Here is a 17,417-nt window from a genome sequence, read left to right as displayed (position 1 = left end):
AGTGCTCCTCGGGGAGTCCGTCCTTGGGGTCCCCGCGGGCTTTGGCTTCGGTGAAAGCCGTCCCCTCCTCTCACGCCGCCTTCCCGTTGCAGGAGACGTACCTGATGAAGCACATGCGGAAACACAACATCCCGGACCCCCAGCAGCAGGTGGTTCAGGCCCAACAAGCCCAGGCCTCTCAGCAGCAGCAGCACTTCCAGCCGCAGGGGGGTGGGGCAGCAGGGGGCCCTTCTGGAGACACTAACCCACCCAACCCTCCCCCTCAGTGCTCCTTTGACCTGACTCCTTACAAGACTTCAGAGCATCACAAGGACATCTGCCTCACTGTCAGCACCAGCGCCATCCAAGTGGAGCACCTCTCCAGCTCCTAGAGAGACCTCAACCCAGGGAGCAGAAAAGCCTCTTGTGCATAGCCTGCGCCCGGGGCACCGCTTGTGCAGCGGCCCTCCTCGTGCAACAGCCTCCGGCCTCTCCTCCTGCAGCAGCCTCTTCTGGCCGTGTAAACCCCGTTCGTGGCAGCCCCTTGAACGACAGCCTTGTCTCAAGGGGGTGCTCCTTCCGTGCAGCAGCCTGCCTGGTAGGAGGATGCTTCCTTGTGCAAGAGCCCCCCTTCCTGTGCCGGGATCGCTTCCTCACGCAAGAGCCCCTCCTTTCAATCCCAAAGAAAGGCCCCTGCTCTGCCTTCTCTCTCTCGCTGTAGGCTGTGTGGGAAGGGGGTGGGGAGGCGTTGAGAGGTGCGTGGTGTGACGGGACGGAGAGCTGGGCCTTGTACAGGCGGGGGCTCGGACACGTTTTCAGCGGGCCGCAGAAGAACGTGGCAGGGGGTCACAGCCGGATGGGTATTTTTGAGGATTTCCTTGAGTTGTCTGAGAGAGAAATATCCATTCCTGTCCCTCCTGCTTTGCGAAAGGGAGGAGGGGTCGCTTGTCCTGCCCCGAGGACCGGATGGGAGAAGCCTTCTCCCCAGCGGAGGGTGAAACCGGTGTGGGGGAGAGGTGAGGCGTGTTCTCTGGGCTGGACAGGTGCCTGCGCTGCCCGAGGGCTCTGGAGCGTTGCACTCTTTCTTCTCCCCTGGCGGAGAGCAATAGAGAGAGGAGTCTGGCTGAAGGGGCTGCCGCCTCTCCCGGCTGTCTGAGCAGCATGACGGCCAAGGCCCCGTAGGAATGTGGGTTCCTGCTCATTGCTCTTCCTGCCCATTGTGGATGATGTCCTAGCAGCTCGTACTTCTCCTCCTCTCCATCCTGCTTCCCCCCCCCCCTACCCCCCCAACCTCCTCAGAAAAGCCTGCAGGCATCGAGAACAAACCAAAAAAGCAATGGAGGGGAGGGGAAGAGACTGCCAAAATAACCATCACCCTTCTCTCTACTTCCTTCCCCGAAAGGCGGAACAGCAGCAGTTCTGACTCTTCCACACCTGTCCTGCCCCCAGTTTCCCAAAGGGAAGGAGGAGGAGGAATAGCCCAGGCTTTTCGAGGAGCCGGCAGGTGTCAGGGCAAGGCTAGCTTCTCTGCTCACCTCCCATCCGAGCGCTCTCCCGGGCTCCCTCTTGCCAAGACGGGCTGGACTCACGTGGCAGTGGTGGCCTCTTCTGGACCCCGAGCGTGGGAGAGAATCCCCAAAAGGCGGACAGTGGAGAGAAAGGGGCGAAGATCCCCACAGAGAGACCAATCTAATGAGAAGGGGGAGCCAAAAAGAATAAACTGAAGGCCCCTTGAATTTATATATATATATATATATATAAATATCTATTCCCCGCCCCTGGCCCGCTCTGTCCTTGCTGTAACTGTTTCTATCTCTGTGTTTATAAAACGCATTATCCTGGCGAATTTTTATTTTCAATCTTTGTTTGTTTTTCCCTCTCTCTTCGTCTTCAGATTCCCTCCCCCTCTTTTTTTTTTTTTTTTTCTTTTTTTTTTTTGGTCCACATGACTACTAGTCTTGTGTGTCACTTCTTAGTTTCTTTGGATCATGGAGGCTGACTGGGAAGAGAACGAGAAGGCAAGGGAAAAAAAGCATGTGTTGCACTCAAACCCTATAGAATCCCAGACTTATGTATGAACAACCGGTAGGGGCTTTTATTATTATTATTTTTTTTTTAACCACCCTGTGTAGAAATAAATTGGTGTAAAAGGCTCCCTGGAGGTGCTGCTGCGGGCACCCTGCCCCTGTGCCGTGTCTTCCTTCCCCACGCACACCGAAACGCGGCAGGAGCGTCCTGGACGGGCTGCGGGAGCGCGAGCGGCGCGGCGCAGCCCTGCCCTCGGGCAGCCTGGTGGTTTGCAGGGTGGAAGGGGAGCTCTGCACCTGCACAGCCCGCGGGGAGAGCTGGTGCTCTGCGCTTACTCGGCAGGGTTGGCTGCGAGGGGTTGAATTGGTTTTTTTAGGTTCACAGATCAGGCTGGGAGAAGCCCTCTTCCTCCCGCGTTTTCCAGGCGACGTTTCAACCCATCTGTCCTGTTCTGAGCCTCGGTGACTAACGTGCGTTTGAAGTACGTGTTCCCGAAATGGATTGGCTTGATTTTCAGGCATGGGGACACAGCGAACCCCTTCCGTTGGTGGCCTGCTGCAAGGGCTTTGTGTTCTGGCTTGAAAATATCCAAGCCCGATTTCACTTCTGGATTTGTTTGGCTTTGGCTTCTAGTTACTAGTTCAGTCCTGTCCATCCCACCAATTCAGAGACCCACAGAGCAGAGTGGGGCTTTCTCCCCTGGTCTGGTGTTTAAACGCTGTAATAGCACCTCCTCATCTACTCTTTGAGAAGCTAAATGGATGAAAACTCCTTCAGTCTTCCACTGTAAGGGATTTCCTCCAGCCTGTGAATCACTCTCGTCTTTTATTTCTACATCTTGGCAGATCCTTCAATATCTTGTAGACGCGTTCATGTCAGAATTAAGTGTTGAAGCCCCGTGGCCGTGGACAAGGTTGCCCTGCCCTTTGCCTTAAGTCTGCAGAGGACTGCGTTTGCCCGTTTCTTGCAGCATTTTACTGGAGTTCACATTAGCTGCTTACCTGGTGTGACTCCCAGATCAAAGTCTCAGCTCCCCACGATAGCGTTTTCCCCCTTTCTGCAGGCATGGTCCGAGTTCTTCCCGGTTACTGAACGTGAGTCTCTATCAGTCTGTTGTGTGTGAACAGACCCAGCTTGCCGATGGTCCAGGTTGTGCACCACCCTGTCCGTTTTGTCCACCACAAACTGCATCAGTTGTTACTTTTTACTTTTCGGATCCGGGTTGAAAGTGCTATGTTGCATCTGACCTACACTAACTTGAAAAGCATCGTTCAGTGCAACTTTTTATTAGCTTCTTTTTGAGACTTGCAGGCTAGTAGTCGTTTCTTAATCTTCGTAGTATGTGATTATGTACAGTAAATCTTTTTGACTTACGGTGCTAGGTCAATGCCTTACAAAAATTTAAGTATGTTGCACCTATGCAGTCCCCTTTGTTAAACCAAATGTATAATGATGTCTTCAAAGAATGAAATTAGGCTTTTTTTTTTTTTTTCTTTTTATCCTCTACAAAATCTATATTCCATAAACCTTCGGATTATAGGTTTTATTCTTCATTCGTTCATTCTTCATCTCAACAGCTCTTCCATTCTTTTGCCTCAGACTAATTTTGACGTTGAATCATTTCAGTTGCCTTTTGGGAATACTGTCACTGAATGTCTTACGGTATTTCTCTAATATCCCAAGTTGAATGAAAATCAGAATCAATGGGCTGGAGAGCTTGTTAGTCAACTGGAAAGACTCCTGCTTGTTTGCTGACTTGAAAATATATGTCCCCGGCAGATGTTGTCTAACTTCCTACTTTGATACTAAGGTACTGGAGAGAAGTTGCTATTTTCGTACTACTGCCACACTCTGTTTCTTTCTGAGTATGGGATTAGAAATATTTTGTTGACTGATTGTCCTTGTTCTGTGTCACTAGCAATTTAATCATTTTTATTTAGCATGGATCAGTACTATTAGTAATATTTGTTTACTTTTTATTTTAAAAAATGAATGAGAGTTCCCAAATCCATATTATCTGTAGTTTTGCTAGCTGCAGAGCTTTCCTTACCAGTTTTCTCTATTTAATAATACCTAATTTATGTCAGTTGCTGTCTGGCCTTCCCCTTTTCAATGTGTTATATTTCGGCCTTTTCTCTCTCTTTTTAAGTTGTTTCTTCTTGCTCACAGACTTTCTCACTGAACCCAGGACAAGCTTTTACCCAGTTTCCCCCTGTTGATTGTGGAATTGGAGCTTTTTTGGCCATATAATAAATTTTTCGTAATAGTTTTCATTCACACTTTTCCGTTTTACATTTTTTTTTCTCATGGGCAACTCAGTTTACAGTTTTGCTCACTTTGGAAATTGGCTTTGAGAAGCACAGACAGGATAGGTTTATTACTGCTTGTGGCTCTCCTCCGCATGCCCGTATTCAGTAGGAACAGGACAAAGCTGCCAGTTTCCGCTCATGTTTTTGTCTTGTCTTGTATGCATCACCTCAAAGTCTGAAAAATTGACCTGGTTTGGGTGCAGTGTCTTGTATTGAGAAAACTAGTTTTAAAAATTGGAAGTATATTTTGCTGACTGGCTGGATTCCTTGGGGAGTGTCTTGCAAGTTACAATTCCTTGCAGTGTTTTTTTTTTTTTTTCTTTTTTAAACGTGTTAAAGGTGCTTGAAATCACCTTACCTTGTTTGATGTGTTGTTTTCAATGTCTTCTATCCTTCCCCTTCTTGGAATCTGTTACCAAGCATGGGGATCTATATGTATTTAAGGCTGTATGATTCTTTTGTTACCAGTTATTTCAAAGATATTGCTTGTGTTTGTGCAGTTTGCCGCTGTTCCTGTAACTTTTACTATTGCCCAGAAAGAAACCAATGATTTTTATTAAGGGACTTTCCCACCAAGTTTCAAAAGTGCCACTTTATTCCAGGATTTATTTTTTTTCCCCTCATCAATGAAAAATTCTTATTTCTCTGTTTACCCAGGCTCCTGTTGGTGGTGTAGAAATAATTGAAAATACCTTGTTCTCATTGTCTTGTTTGTATCAGGTCTTCCTCTTCAAATTTCTGAGGCTATTTAACACATATAAAGTACTTCAGCTGATCTTAAAAGTATGGTTTCTACCTGCAGGATGCAGAATATAACATCCACACAAAATTATCCCCTGCTGAGATGAAGCTGCGGGTTCCACAGTCTGCAGCTTTTCAGCTTTGTACACTCAAGGTGACAACAGTTCAATTATTTAACTTCCACTCACAAGAATGGAATATTCTCTTTACTTTCTCTTCAGCTCCCTGAATTCTTTAACTATGCATTTTCTTTGTGATGCCAATCCATTTGTTCCCGTGTGTCTGTGCCCGAGACCTTACGTTGACTCTGGAGTTCTGCGTTCGGCTGCATCTTGAGTCTCTGCTGGAAGGCGGTAGCACTTTTTCTTCTTGTCTTTACTGAATCCATTGTCAGTTCTAAGCTGGATTCTGCAAATTATCACTGCTTTAAAAGGAAACATCACGTAGGCTGGAAATCATTTAGAAAAATCACCCACAAAACAGTAACTGAACCTCAGCTGTGACTAATGATAGTATTGCTGCTCTACCATTCAGTTAAATCTTCAAGAAAGATTTAAGACTTTTCATAATTTAAAGACTTATGTTTAATCAACCATTATTAAATTTTTTTGTTGGTTATCACTGCCATTAAAAATAGCATTCTATTTTACTTTTTTCTTTTCTTTTCTTTTCTTTTTTTTTTTTTTTTAACTTCATAGGGTCTTGTTATGCCTGTGTTCAGAACATTAAAGTCTTCTGCTATCAGAAATCTTTTTATTTTGTAATGAGTTACAGACCACGATCAAGCCACTGTATTCATCTTTCCAAACAGCTAAATTAAGTCAAGCTGGTTTAGGTATTTCATGGTAAGGCTTAGCTCCATCCTCCAGCACTTACCTATTGCCTTTCATTTTCCCTTATGAACAGCCAGCCTGTGCGGTATGCAGATGCAAGTCTTGATATGTTAGTCCTAGACAGCTATTTTGAACCACCAAATTTATATGGCCATAAAAGTAATTCTTTTAATGAGATCTTTTCCATTAAATTAGATCAAATAACATTATGTTTCCTTTTTTAGCTGAGTGTAACCCAAATTGATTACGCTCTGATTTTGCCAAATCAGTGTTAGGTTAACTGGCTTATAGCAACCTGGATAGCCCCCCTTACTTTTTCAAATATTTTTAAATGAAAGTATTTACTTGTCTTCTGGGATGCATTCAAACTCCAAAGTTCTTCTGAAAGGAAAGCCCGTTGTTTCCATCTGCTTGCCAGATAATTCTTTTAAATCTTGATTGTGAGCTTCTAGCTATGCAACTTCTAGGATATTTTATGGGTAGATGGGTAGAACTAAACATCTTCCTAAATATCATGGACAATTGGTAATCTTTCATTACTTCACAAATTTGTCTACATCTTCCATCTTTCTTCATAATATAGAATATAATTGAGATCCTGCCTGTCTTCTATATTTTTATTATTTTATCATCTTTGTATCAACTAAAGGTTATATATCATGTCTAGGGTTTTCTTCTAATATTTTGCAGGTGATGTACCTGAAAGATGCCCAAGTTTACTAGTACAGTTTCAGAACATAGACTGAAATCGCTCTGTACATTTCATTAACTACATGATAGGTACCTGTTCAATCGTCATTCCAGGTACAACAGATTAAATTTGTGTGCATGGTTTCTTGTTTCTGTATAGGACACCGAAGTTCTAGAGAGATGTAGTGACTTGGTCCAACAAACATTTCGATTTCATGTAGTGTCTGTGTAATGAATGGAAAAAAAAAAAAAGAAAAAAAAAAAAGAAAAAAAAAAACAACTGCAAGAAAAGAAATCATGACGCCAAAGAACTAGAGTCTATGCCTAGTTTTGCTGCTCAATTAGGATATGTTTTTGGAACGCGCACACAGCTATACCATGGGGCATTTGGCATCCTCTTCCATATGTAAAGCTGATTTACCACCTTGGGGGCAGGTGCTCCAGTTCAACTGATGTCTGTGAGAATGAAGTGTGGGTACGTCTACTCCTTTCTGAAGAGAAGGAAATGCAGAGCAGGGACCTCTGAACTGAGAATGTAAAAGAGAGAAGAGTCGAATGTGTGCCTCTACAGCAAAAAGGGAACTAAACACGAAACTTTGGAGTTGTAGGCCTACTGCTGCAGTCTGCGTAACAATCCCTCTCAAGCACGGACTACCTTGTGGCCCTTGGAGAACACTTAAAGAGGTCTGTAAGGTAACTGAAAAGCCGGAGGCTTAAATTTTATGCAGATGTTCACATTTCCAAGGGAAAATACACAGGCATCTGTAGATCAATAAAGGCTGAGAACCTAGTCTAGACTACTTCAGTAGGCTGTTTAGTTTCCCTCTGCGAGATGCACAGGTCTCCGCTCACTGATCAGCCAGGTCCTGCACCAAACTGGGAGGTATTTATCACCTAGCAATATGATTTAATTGAAGTAGCAAACTCCTGTGTGGGTGGAAATATCCCTTGCAGTTAAGCAGATGTGGCTTTGTTACCTACAGTCGTTACATAAGGATCAATACATGAGGCTGGGTGGGGCTAGATGGAGTCAGATTTCTCCAGAGCATATTCCAGTCGAGAAAGCATCTTTCTGCATCAGTGCTACAGCTTTCACCTGTAGAAACATTTAAAAATATCACACTTCTCACCAAATACCTGCAGTGGTAACACCTCATCTGCCAATCAGGTTGCTCCTGGAACCCAGGGAGACATACTTCCACATGAACCTCAGTGCCTCAGCTTTTTAAAGCAAGAAAAAATAAAACTTCTAGATTCAGAGTTCAGGAACTAGCTTTTCCTGAAACCGTTTCTACTGCCTTAACTTGGAGGATAAACTGAGATTCCTGGGTAGTCTCTTATTAACCAAATCAGTGATGTCTAAGAATGCCTGTTTCTTAACATCAGCTCCATTCAGCACAGTAGCTCCGAACACAATGCATTTGGGGGTGCCTGGTTTAGTGTTGTGACAGGGCAGAGGATGTAGACTTTCTAAGTAACAGCCACATCCTTCTCCGTAATTAAGGAGTGTAAGGCAATTTATACAATTTTTAAGTACTTTAAAAACAAAGCGAGGTTTAACAATAATATTTAGCTTAACTGAAACCAGTTCCTTTGCAACAGAACTAAAGAGCAAGAAAGTTTTTTGAATAATTAAAAACATTGAGTAACTTCAATGACTTTAATTACCCCATTCAACACTACAGGCTTGGGGCAAGTGTCTGGAAAGCTGTGCACAGGAAAAAGATCTGGACGCGTTGGTTAATGCTCGCCCAAACATGAGCTGGCAGTGTGCCCAGGTGGCCAAGAAAGCCAACAGCATTCTGGCTTATAACAGGAGTAGTGTGGCCAGCAGGACCAGGGAGGTGAACGTCCCCCTGTGCTCTCTCTGGTGAGGCTGCACCTTGGGTACTGTGTTCAGTTTTGGGCCCCTCACTACAAGGACATCGAGGCCCTGGAGCGTGTCCAGAGAAGGGCTATGAAGGTGGTGAAGGGCCTGGAACACAAGTCCTGTGAGGAGTGACTGAGGAAACTGGGTTTGTTTAATCTGGGGAAGAGGAGGCTCAGGGGAGACCTTATGGCTCTCTACATCTACCTGAAAGGAAGGTGTGGGGAGCTGGGGGTCAGCCTCTTACAGGTAACTAGTGATAGGACTAGAGGGAATGGCCTCATGTTGCACCAGGGGGAGGTTCAGGTTGGAAATGAGGAGACATTCATCTTGGAAAGAGCAGTCAGGCAGTGGAACAGGTTGCCTGGGGAAGTGGTGGAGTCATCATCCCTGGGAGTGTTTAAGGAAAGGTTGGATGTGGTGCTTAGGGACATGGTTTAGTGGCTGACATTGGTGGTAGGGGGATGGTTGGACCTAGGTGAGGTATGGGAGGTCTTTTCCAACCTTAATGATTGTGTGATTCTAGCAGAACTATTTGCATCTTCAGAACAGAGAGGTTCTGTGAATTAACCAAACAGTGCATCAGCAAAATGGCCAGTAAGTCAAACAGTTGCAGTTCATTTCTCATCACAGCTTCTCAGAGTCGGGTTGCAGGTTGCTAAAAGGCTTAATCCTAGAATGTCCCTATAAATAAATATTGGTATGGTGCCTTGGAAACTTTTAGGAGGAACAAGAAGCCTGGGGGAAAGAAAGCAACACAGGTGAGCGAGTGGGCAGGAGAAATGCAGATGAAGTTTAATGTTTACCAAATACAAACTCAATTATGGCACACAAAGTTAACCCTGACCTCCTGAACAGCAATCCTGAATTTAGGTCCTAAGGACCAGAAGATGATAATGGTCTCAATTTATTTATAATTAAATTTGTGACCTAGAACACCTTGTGTGTACCATCACTAGCAAAGGACTGCTTAGGGATGGGCTCCTGAAGTCCATAGCACGTGTATCTCTAATCTAGAAGCCATATGTGGTGTATAAGAAACAGTGTGACCAGCGGGGCTAGGGAGGTGATCGTTCCCCTGTACTCGGCTCTGGTGAGGCCGCACCTCGAGTACTGTGTTCAGTTTTGGGCCCCTCGCTACAAGGACATGGGGGTGCTTGAGCGGGTCCAGAGAAGGGCAACCAAGCTGGTGAAGGGCCTGGAGAACAAGTCCTACCAGGAGCAGCTGAAGGAGCTGGGCTTGTTCAGACTGGAGAAAAGGAGGCTCAGGGGTGACCTTATCACTCTCTACAGGTACCTTAAAGGAGGCTGTAGTGAGGTGGGGGTTGGCCTGTTCTCCCACGTGCCTGGTGACAGGACGAGGCGGAATGGGCTTAAGTTGCGCCAGGGGAGTTTTAGGTTGGATGTTAGGAAGAACTTCTTTACCGAAAGGGTTGTTGGACACTGGAACAGGCTGCCCAGGGAAGTGGTGGAGTCACCATCCCTGGAAGTCTTCAAAAGACGTTTAGATGTAGAGCTTAGGGATATGGTTTAGTGGGGACTGCTAGTGTTAGGTCAGAGGTTGGACTCGATGATCTTGAGGTCTCTTCCAACCTAGAAATTCTGTGATTCTGTGATTCTGTATGGCCATGGAAGTGGTTTTGCTTAGATGGAGGAAAAAAAAAAAAAAGAGAGAGAGAGACGGCAGACGTTGAGCTTCACTTCATGGGTTTATTGCTTTGTTAGGCATGTCGAGCCTGTACCCCAACCACCTCAGCGCAAAGACCACCTCTGGTTATAACGTCCCAGCAGTTTGTCGCAGCTGGCAACGCAGTAAATGGACGCATACAGTGCTGTAAGGGACTAAGAGCACCTCCCCACGCACATTATCCAGCAGAAGTGCCCAGATAGCCTCCTGCAAATTATCGGTGGCCAGGGGGCACCCCCGTAGCCCTGCCGAGGCCGAAGCCCGGCGGTGAAGGACGCAGGTCTCCACCCCCCCCACACACCGCCCCTCAGGGCCCAAAATGGCGGCGGGCGCCAAGCGTCCCGGAGCCAGGGCGGAAGCGGCTTCACCAGCCGGGCAAGGGCCGCTTCCGGTGGGGGCGCGCCGGCTGCCGGAAGTGGCGGTGTGTGGGGGGCGCAAGATGGCGGCGGGGATGTACCTGGAGCACTACCTGGACAGTAAGCGGCGGGGCGGGGGCGAGGGGGAAAAAGGGAGGAAAAAGAGGAGGGAGAGGAAGAAGAAGAAGAAGAAAAAGAAGAAGAGGGACAGGGGACGGGCCCTGCCCGGGTGCTGGCCGAGCCCGGGGCGCACGGGCCTGCTGCGAGCCCCGCGGCCGGCGGCTCTCGGCCTGGCCTCTGCCCTTAGGGAAGGGAGGCTCTTGAGAAAGGTTAAAAGAATTTTAAAAAGTTCAAGAATTGTAGTAAGTAATGCTCTGCCACCGAGGCTGAGAAGACAGTGGGAGCGCACAGGCTGTAATGTTGCTCTGGGGTCTGTGAGGAGGGCGCAGAGGGCAGTGGGAAGGGTGGGCGAGGAGGGGAAGATGCCTGAGGGGTGGGGGCGAGGCGAGAGGTGGATGTGCGGGGTGGGCAGGGAGCTGGTCCGGGGGGGAACGCGGTGTTTCCTTACTGGGTAGAGCAGAAGTGTATGTGAGAAGGGCTGCAGAGATAAAGGGGTGAAATGCCGGGATTTGAAACCAGTAGAGGTAGGGTAGGTGTTAAGACAAGAGAGAGAGGAACCTGTAGGTTATCTTGGTGGCTAGAGACTGCTCTGGTTCTGGATGTCCAGCTTCTGGATGTCACCGTTACTGTTAGCTAAAATCTATGAACTCCATGGGAATGCCTCTTTTCCCCTCTAGTACACATACTTGCGGAGGAAAAATATAAGGTCTTCCATTTTGTCCCAGCTGAGATGTGTGCTCCTGCAATTGAGTTAGAGGTTGTCATCCTGCTGAAGGTGGATATTAATACAGTGGTGGTGTCATTTTTTTTAAGGTGTGTCGCTTTACTTTTTTATGTTCACAGTCTAAAAGTACGTAAAGTATCTGGCTACAAGACTGTTGGGAAGAGCAAAAAAGCATTCGCTACGGTGGCTTTGCCTTTTTTAATCCGGTATCGTGTATCTCATATACAATGTGACTTCCCTTCATTAGCTAGCTGTAGGACAGTTGCTGTGCTCTAATTAGAGTTTCTTTAAGAAAGGCAGTTTACATGGGTATTAATACATAGAGTTGAGAATCCATCTCAGTCTTCAGTGGGTTAGTTTGCTAATAGCTTTCCTGTCACAGTTTGACTTGTCTGTAGCTGATTTTCACAATTCCACCACTTAGTCATTGCACCTGTGCCTTTTACCTGGTGTGTTGAAGTGTCCCTTTATTAAAATCTTCCTTGTGTAGATTCTAATTAATTAAATCTGAACTTTCTTTCTGGTACCTTAGGGAAAAAATGAATTTCTTATGATAATGTATTTTTCAGTTAGCCATATTGTTCTCCTCCAAGCCTGCTCTCATCTTTTGACATCCTACTTGAGGTTCTGACTCTCTGAATGCACACGGTCCTTTATTACCAGTCTTTGTTACAGTGCTAACTAAAGAAGTCGGGTTGGGTTATTGTCTTCCTGTTGAATATACCCTTACTGAAAAGCCTTTCTGATAACACGTCAAGTTTTTGATCCAAGTTGTAGTTCAATCATTGAAAAATGATATTTTTGCTAACGATATGTATACTCTTTAAAAATAATAATATTAAAAAAAAAAAGTTTATCAGGAAAGTTGGGGAAGGGAGGGTGTCACAACTTAACCTGCATTGTCACCCTTGTTGAATTCTCTGAGGTGATCCCAGATCAGCTGTTCCATTTCTTTTACTGGTTTCATGCCTCCCGATTGTTCCCCCCTCACTCCTTCCTTCATTTTTTTTTCTTTGATGATTATTTCAATATAATTTTTTTTTAAGTTCACTTTTTAAAAGTTGGGTAACATTCCAAAATATCCTGTAAACTGCTACAAATAAATAGTCCAGAACTTTTGGTCAGCTCTTTTCAAAATGTCTAATATCTGCTTCTGCTTGTTGCACTGAAATTCTTCTTAGTGTTCTTTTCGCATCTAACGTAGATGTGGCTTTCAGTTGATTTTTTTTTCCCTCCTGCAGCATTTCTCTTTCATATTCTTTACTGTCTGGGTCTGCTCAGGGGTTGAATGAGGAGTGTGTGATGAAAGAGGGCAGTTTGCTTGTCGGACCTCTTCAGATGCTTGAAGAAAGGAAGGTGTGTAATGGAGTAAGTGAGGATTGTAGGGAGAAAAAAGGTGGTGTCCTGTTGAATGCCACCCGGACAAAATGTGACTGATGTTTATGTTTCCTCTATAGCAGATGTGCAGAACGCTCATAGCTGCAACTAAAGCGTGCTTTGAACAAACAATCCTAAGTAGTGAGGATTTGTAGCATTGACATGTCAAGAGGTGTGTTTGCAACGAGCTGCCCTTAGTCTCTTCACCTCAGTTACTCATTTTCCTGGTGAGGGAAGCTGGCTATTCCACTGTGCTGGGAAAAAACATTCTTCTTTCAGGTCCTTGCTGTAATTTAAAATTGATTTTAGACCTAGGATTAGACATGCCTTTGCTCTAAGCCCTTCATGGCAAAGTGTGGCTGTCTGAAGCGTGTTATGCCCCTAGCAGGTGTTCTTGCAGCAAAAACATGTGCGTGTTCATTCAGTGCTGAAAGTCCCTCTGCTGACTGCCCTGATCCCCTGCCTGCCTTCATCATGCTGAGGCTGGCCCTTCAACGACAATACTGAGCCAAAGAATTCGGGGAAGGGGAAGAGGAGGAGTGGTTCTTGCTCCACGTCTGTTCTCCATTGTTTATTTCTATGGCTCTTTCCTCAGTTCTCCTTAGTGATTGAAGTTAAGCATAAAAAGCGTTCCATCTCTTCAAATGTTGTCCTCCTGGTCTCAAATCGATGTTATGCCTGCTTCTGAGGGGAGAAAGCAAGGTAGGGAAGCGCTTGCCTTCACGCCAAGAAAGCAGCGCAACTTCAGCAGGGGGAAACCGTGGCTGCAAATGAATTAGAGGTGTAGAAAGGGGCGGAGGAGGAACGAGATGAAAGAAAACCGTGGTATTTCGTGGTTGCGTGTGCATGGGAGCTCCCCAGAGGAGTTTGGGGTTGCTCAGCCTGGAGTTGCCGTGTTTGGCTCAGCATTTGCATGCTCACAGGCTTAGAAATACCGTAGTGGAGGCTTTGAGTGGGAGCAAGGGAGGGTGACTAATACAGATCCTCCAGAAGATGGGATGCAAACACCGTGTTTTCTTCACGGTTAGATGTTTCAAGAGACTTGTAGGGTTGTTCAACAACACTTCCTAATGCTGGTGCATCCCTGTTTATCTGGTCAGAGGGTATGGAAATAAAGTAAGCACGGGGACACCCCACAAATCTATCTTCTATAGCAACAGAACCGAGGAGTGCACCTCTCCTCGGCTGGCCAGTTTACTGCGAGCTGCTCACCTTCCCTGCTCTGCTGCTGGGGATGGCTGACCAGATGCAAGGGTTGTGTCTGTGGGTGTGCTTCCTCCTTAGAGAAACAAGGAGATGAGATGCCACCTTCCCTGTTTGTTCCAGCCAACCCTGCCCACCACATTTTCTGCCTGGACTGATGAGGCTCTTGCTTTATTTGTCCTGCTGGATGTACAACTTTCATCATCCCGGTTGGGAAGTGTGCACCGGACTGGGAGGAAATTCACATTTCCATTCAAAGCTGGTCAGATATTGAATGAATGTCAGTGTAAAGCCTGGGTGAGGAGAATGGTAACAAAGCAACAGAAATGTTCCCAGCTTTCCCCACCCCATACCTCTGTGCATCTAGATTCGGCCAACATTTAGCTATCTCACTGCACCATTAGCTGAGGAGTCCGCAGTTAACACTGAGTTAACTGTACTCATTGGGGGAGCTTTCTGTTCCTGCCTATCGAGCTTCCTGCATCATACTTCAGGTTTGCCATCTCTTCATCCTTTCCTTTTATGTTAAACGTTGTCATGGATTGGAAGGTGCTTGTCACCTTCCCCAGGCTTTGGGTTAGGTGGATCCGTACCGCAGCACGCAGGTATGGAAAATTGCAGATCTCCTGCAAGGGAGAGGGTTTGGTGATTCACAGGCATCCTGTGTTTCTGTGAGAGCTGCTGGCACAGCCCACACTGAGCCAATGCTTTTGCTGCTGGTAATGGCCAGTTCACTTAGAACAGATTTGGTCATTGACCGCTGTCTTCAGCAGAGTTGAGAGAAAAGGATGGTACAAGATGGAGCGTTCTGCGTTTTCTCTGTATTTCTTCACACATCTGATCTGCCTGTCTTGGCAAAAAGCCCTCGAGCCCTTCAGTGGTGGTCCCTGCCCTTGGAGATCTGTGACCAGCTGGAAGTGTTGTGCCTCTTGTTTGACATCTCAGTCCTCCGTGTCCTCCGAACTTCTGACATCAAGGCTGATCTCTAACGTAGCCATACAGTTCCCTGGTGTGGTACTCCTTACGGGGGTTATCCTGCCCTTGTGCAAGCCTGTCATCTTCCCCATCCTTGGCTTCCTCTCTCGCTGCTCTGCCGCGTCTGTGCTGAGAGGTCTTTGCCTCTCCTTATTTTTCTGTCCAATTGTTGCCTGTGGCAGAGTGACCGCACTCGCCTGTGCCCTAGCAGTCGAATGTGTCTGTTAGGGTGTCCTGACTGCGCTTGCTCAGACAGACAATTTCTTTTTCCTGTGATCTCTTTCAGAATCTGAGAACTGTTTGGGTACTGGCAAATACAGCATTTAGTCCAGAAGAGCTTGGGTGCGTCCCACTGTGAGAAGAAAGCATGCATGGATTGTAAAGGGGAAAGGAGAAACACGGGAGGAAGCAGTTACAGAAATACCAAATCGTTTTGGAAAGACAGAGGGGAAAAGGTGTTGGTGTAGTAAGAAAGAGACAATGGAAATTTTAAACCTTAGATTTATTTATTTTTAATGGACTGCACAACACAGGCCAAACAGTTTCAGCAAGTGTTTGGCCCACGGCGATAAACGGTGTGTGATGAAGGGCTCTGCTTCAGAAGGGTCGGGAGGAGCTTCTGGGTTAAGCTGCAGAGGTCAGAAAGCTCCCCCGTGCTGAGGCAAGCTGACTGCCACAGAAATAGTTCATCCAGGCTCGTGTAGCTGCAGCTGGATCGCGCTGTGCTTTCTGTGTAGGAGGGAGAGGCGCAGGTAGAACAGAAGCTTCCCAGGCGAGGGCACGTGATGGTGGCAGTGGCAGCTGGTGGCGGATTTTCACAGCGACATCTGTAAAAAAAAAAAAAAAAAAAAAACAGAGCACAGCCCCTTTCAGGGGCTGTAACGGAAGCAAATTCCTGTCCGAATTCCTCCTGCTGGTAGCACGTTGCTGTGAAACCCAGCCGTAACCTCATTTCGGGTTGTTCTGCCCGAAAAATAGCGTCCTGCTGTTTTTTGTGCTAGCCCAGGTGTGCTCTGAACCGAACGGTTCGCAGCCCTGCCGAGAGAAAGCTAGGTATGTGGTGGAATGTCTGCTTGCAGCAGCTGCCTTTGCTTTAGAGGAGAAAAAGGAAATTACATAGATATTTTTCTAAAATCTGCCAAGTCAAGAATTCAGAGGTCGCGATGGTCCAGGATTAATCAACTGGTGCATATCTGGCACACGGCGTGCAACGCAAGAACAAATGCTGATTTCTCCTAGAGGAGAGGAGTAAAAAGTAGTGTGCTGCTGCATGAAACATGGTTCATTTCTGCACAAATTGGAAGGCTTGGAGTCAACGAGGATGGGGATTACAAGAAAAGGGAACGATGTTAAGGTACCTGAGCTGAATTTCATCCCTGTCATTAAGTTCCCTTTGTAAGCAGCGATGTTTCTCAGCGTTGTGTCACTGATTTGATTTTTTTTTGAGATGTTTTTTGAGCTGTAGGGATGTAACATCAGCTGCGGGCTGCTCGAGCCTGGTGCAAAGTCTGTCAGAGTAGGCCAACAGGAAGCATCAAATCTGGGAACATTCACACAGCCTTAATGTTGCTGCTTCCTCATTTATTTATTTTTTTCAGAAGGTAGTTTGGCACTGTTAACCTTGGACACAGGGCGGCGATGCGTGTGTGCTGCGTGATCATGTTCCTGTATTCTTCAGGACACCTGCTACCTGCAAATCCCTCAGATATTCAAAGTAGAAATGGCAACAAAACCTGTTGCAGCAATAGCTTAATTACCTACAGGGCCTTTGTATGTAACTCACAGTGTTCTGTGTGTGTGAAAAAAGAAGTTTAAATATCTTCTAAGCTCGATGAAGCCTACAATTGCTTTTACCTCTTGTAGGAATAAATTTCACGGCCTGTGTACTGTACTTTAAGAAAAAATAATAAAAAAAATCTCTTGTTTTTCAGGAAGTGTCTCTGGTGTAGAAGCATATGGCAGTGAAAGCAGAGAGCACTGCTGGGGCCATTGTGTTAGACAGCTTTGATTACGGGCAGAGACGCCTTCATTTACATTCTGCCTGTGCTGCAGGGAGGGTCCAGGAGGCAGGCGTGCTTATGTTGTGTTTCTGAAGAGCTCTTCCTCCCCACCTCCCCCCCTTTATTTATACCTGCAAGAGATTGTTTTTTTTCTGTCAGGTATAGAGGTGGCAGCGATCAGGCTTGGACTTGATGTTAGCGCAGTGATGGGAGCCCTCCGTTTGATCAGACAGCCGCGGAAAACGAGAATTGTTTTTATCAGCTTTGTCAGTGCAGCATCTGCTGATGGCTAGGGGGCGAGTAGCGCTGTGCGTTGAGAATTAATTGACTCTCAGCTTCACGTTGCTTGTGCTGAGTTGTAGAAACATTTGTTATTCGTGATGCACAGCACCTTGCAGGTGCTGGACAGGCTACGCTGAGGTTGTGGGATAGGAGGCAGAAGAAGGGACAGCTGAGAGCAGAGGCGTGCTCGTGTGCAGCAGGAAGGCGTGCTGGGAGTGGCGGGGCTGGTGTAGGTGCTGTGATCAG

At 46.4% G+C, this 17,417-nt stretch overlaps 2 protein-coding genes across 13 annotated transcripts in view; both read left to right on the top strand.

Moving 5' to 3' along the window:
* The window catches only part of ZNF384 (zinc finger protein 384), a 21,763-nt gene extending 19,623 nt beyond the window's left edge, over positions 1-2,140 (top strand). For all 9 annotated transcript variants that reach the window (XM_082782787.1, XM_082782788.1, XM_082782784.1 and 6 more), the window contains one exon: positions 93-2,140. In XM_082782787.1, the coding sequence (XP_082638913.1) occupies positions 93-371 (279 nt within the window). In that variant the 3' untranslated portion in view covers positions 372-2,140. The remainder of the gene's footprint in view (positions 1-92) is intronic.
* Positions 519-17,417, top strand: part of ING4 (inhibitor of growth family member 4) — a 20,497-nt gene continuing 3,598 nt past the window's right edge. For 2 of the 4 annotated variants that reach the window (XR_014319322.1, XM_082782859.1), the window contains exon 1: positions 10,183-10,610. Coding sequence is in view for 1 of the 4 variants with exons in the window: in XM_082782859.1 (XP_082638985.1) it covers positions 10,454-10,610 (157 nt within the window). In the remaining 3 variants the exon portion in view is untranslated. Of the gene's footprint in view, positions 578-10,182; positions 10,611-15,324; positions 16,244-17,417 lie in introns of those variants that run through there. The other 2 variants (XM_082782861.1, XM_082782860.1) reach the window with 2 other exon arrangements.

The sequence above is a fragment of the Aythya marila genome (assembly GCF_965140915.1).
Source record: "Aythya marila genome assembly, chromosome: 1".
Classification (NCBI taxonomy): Eukaryota; Metazoa; Chordata; class Aves; order Anseriformes; family Anatidae; genus Aythya; species Aythya marila.
Note: the sequence above shows the minus strand (reverse complement) of the source record. Positions and strands in the feature narration are given on the sequence as shown.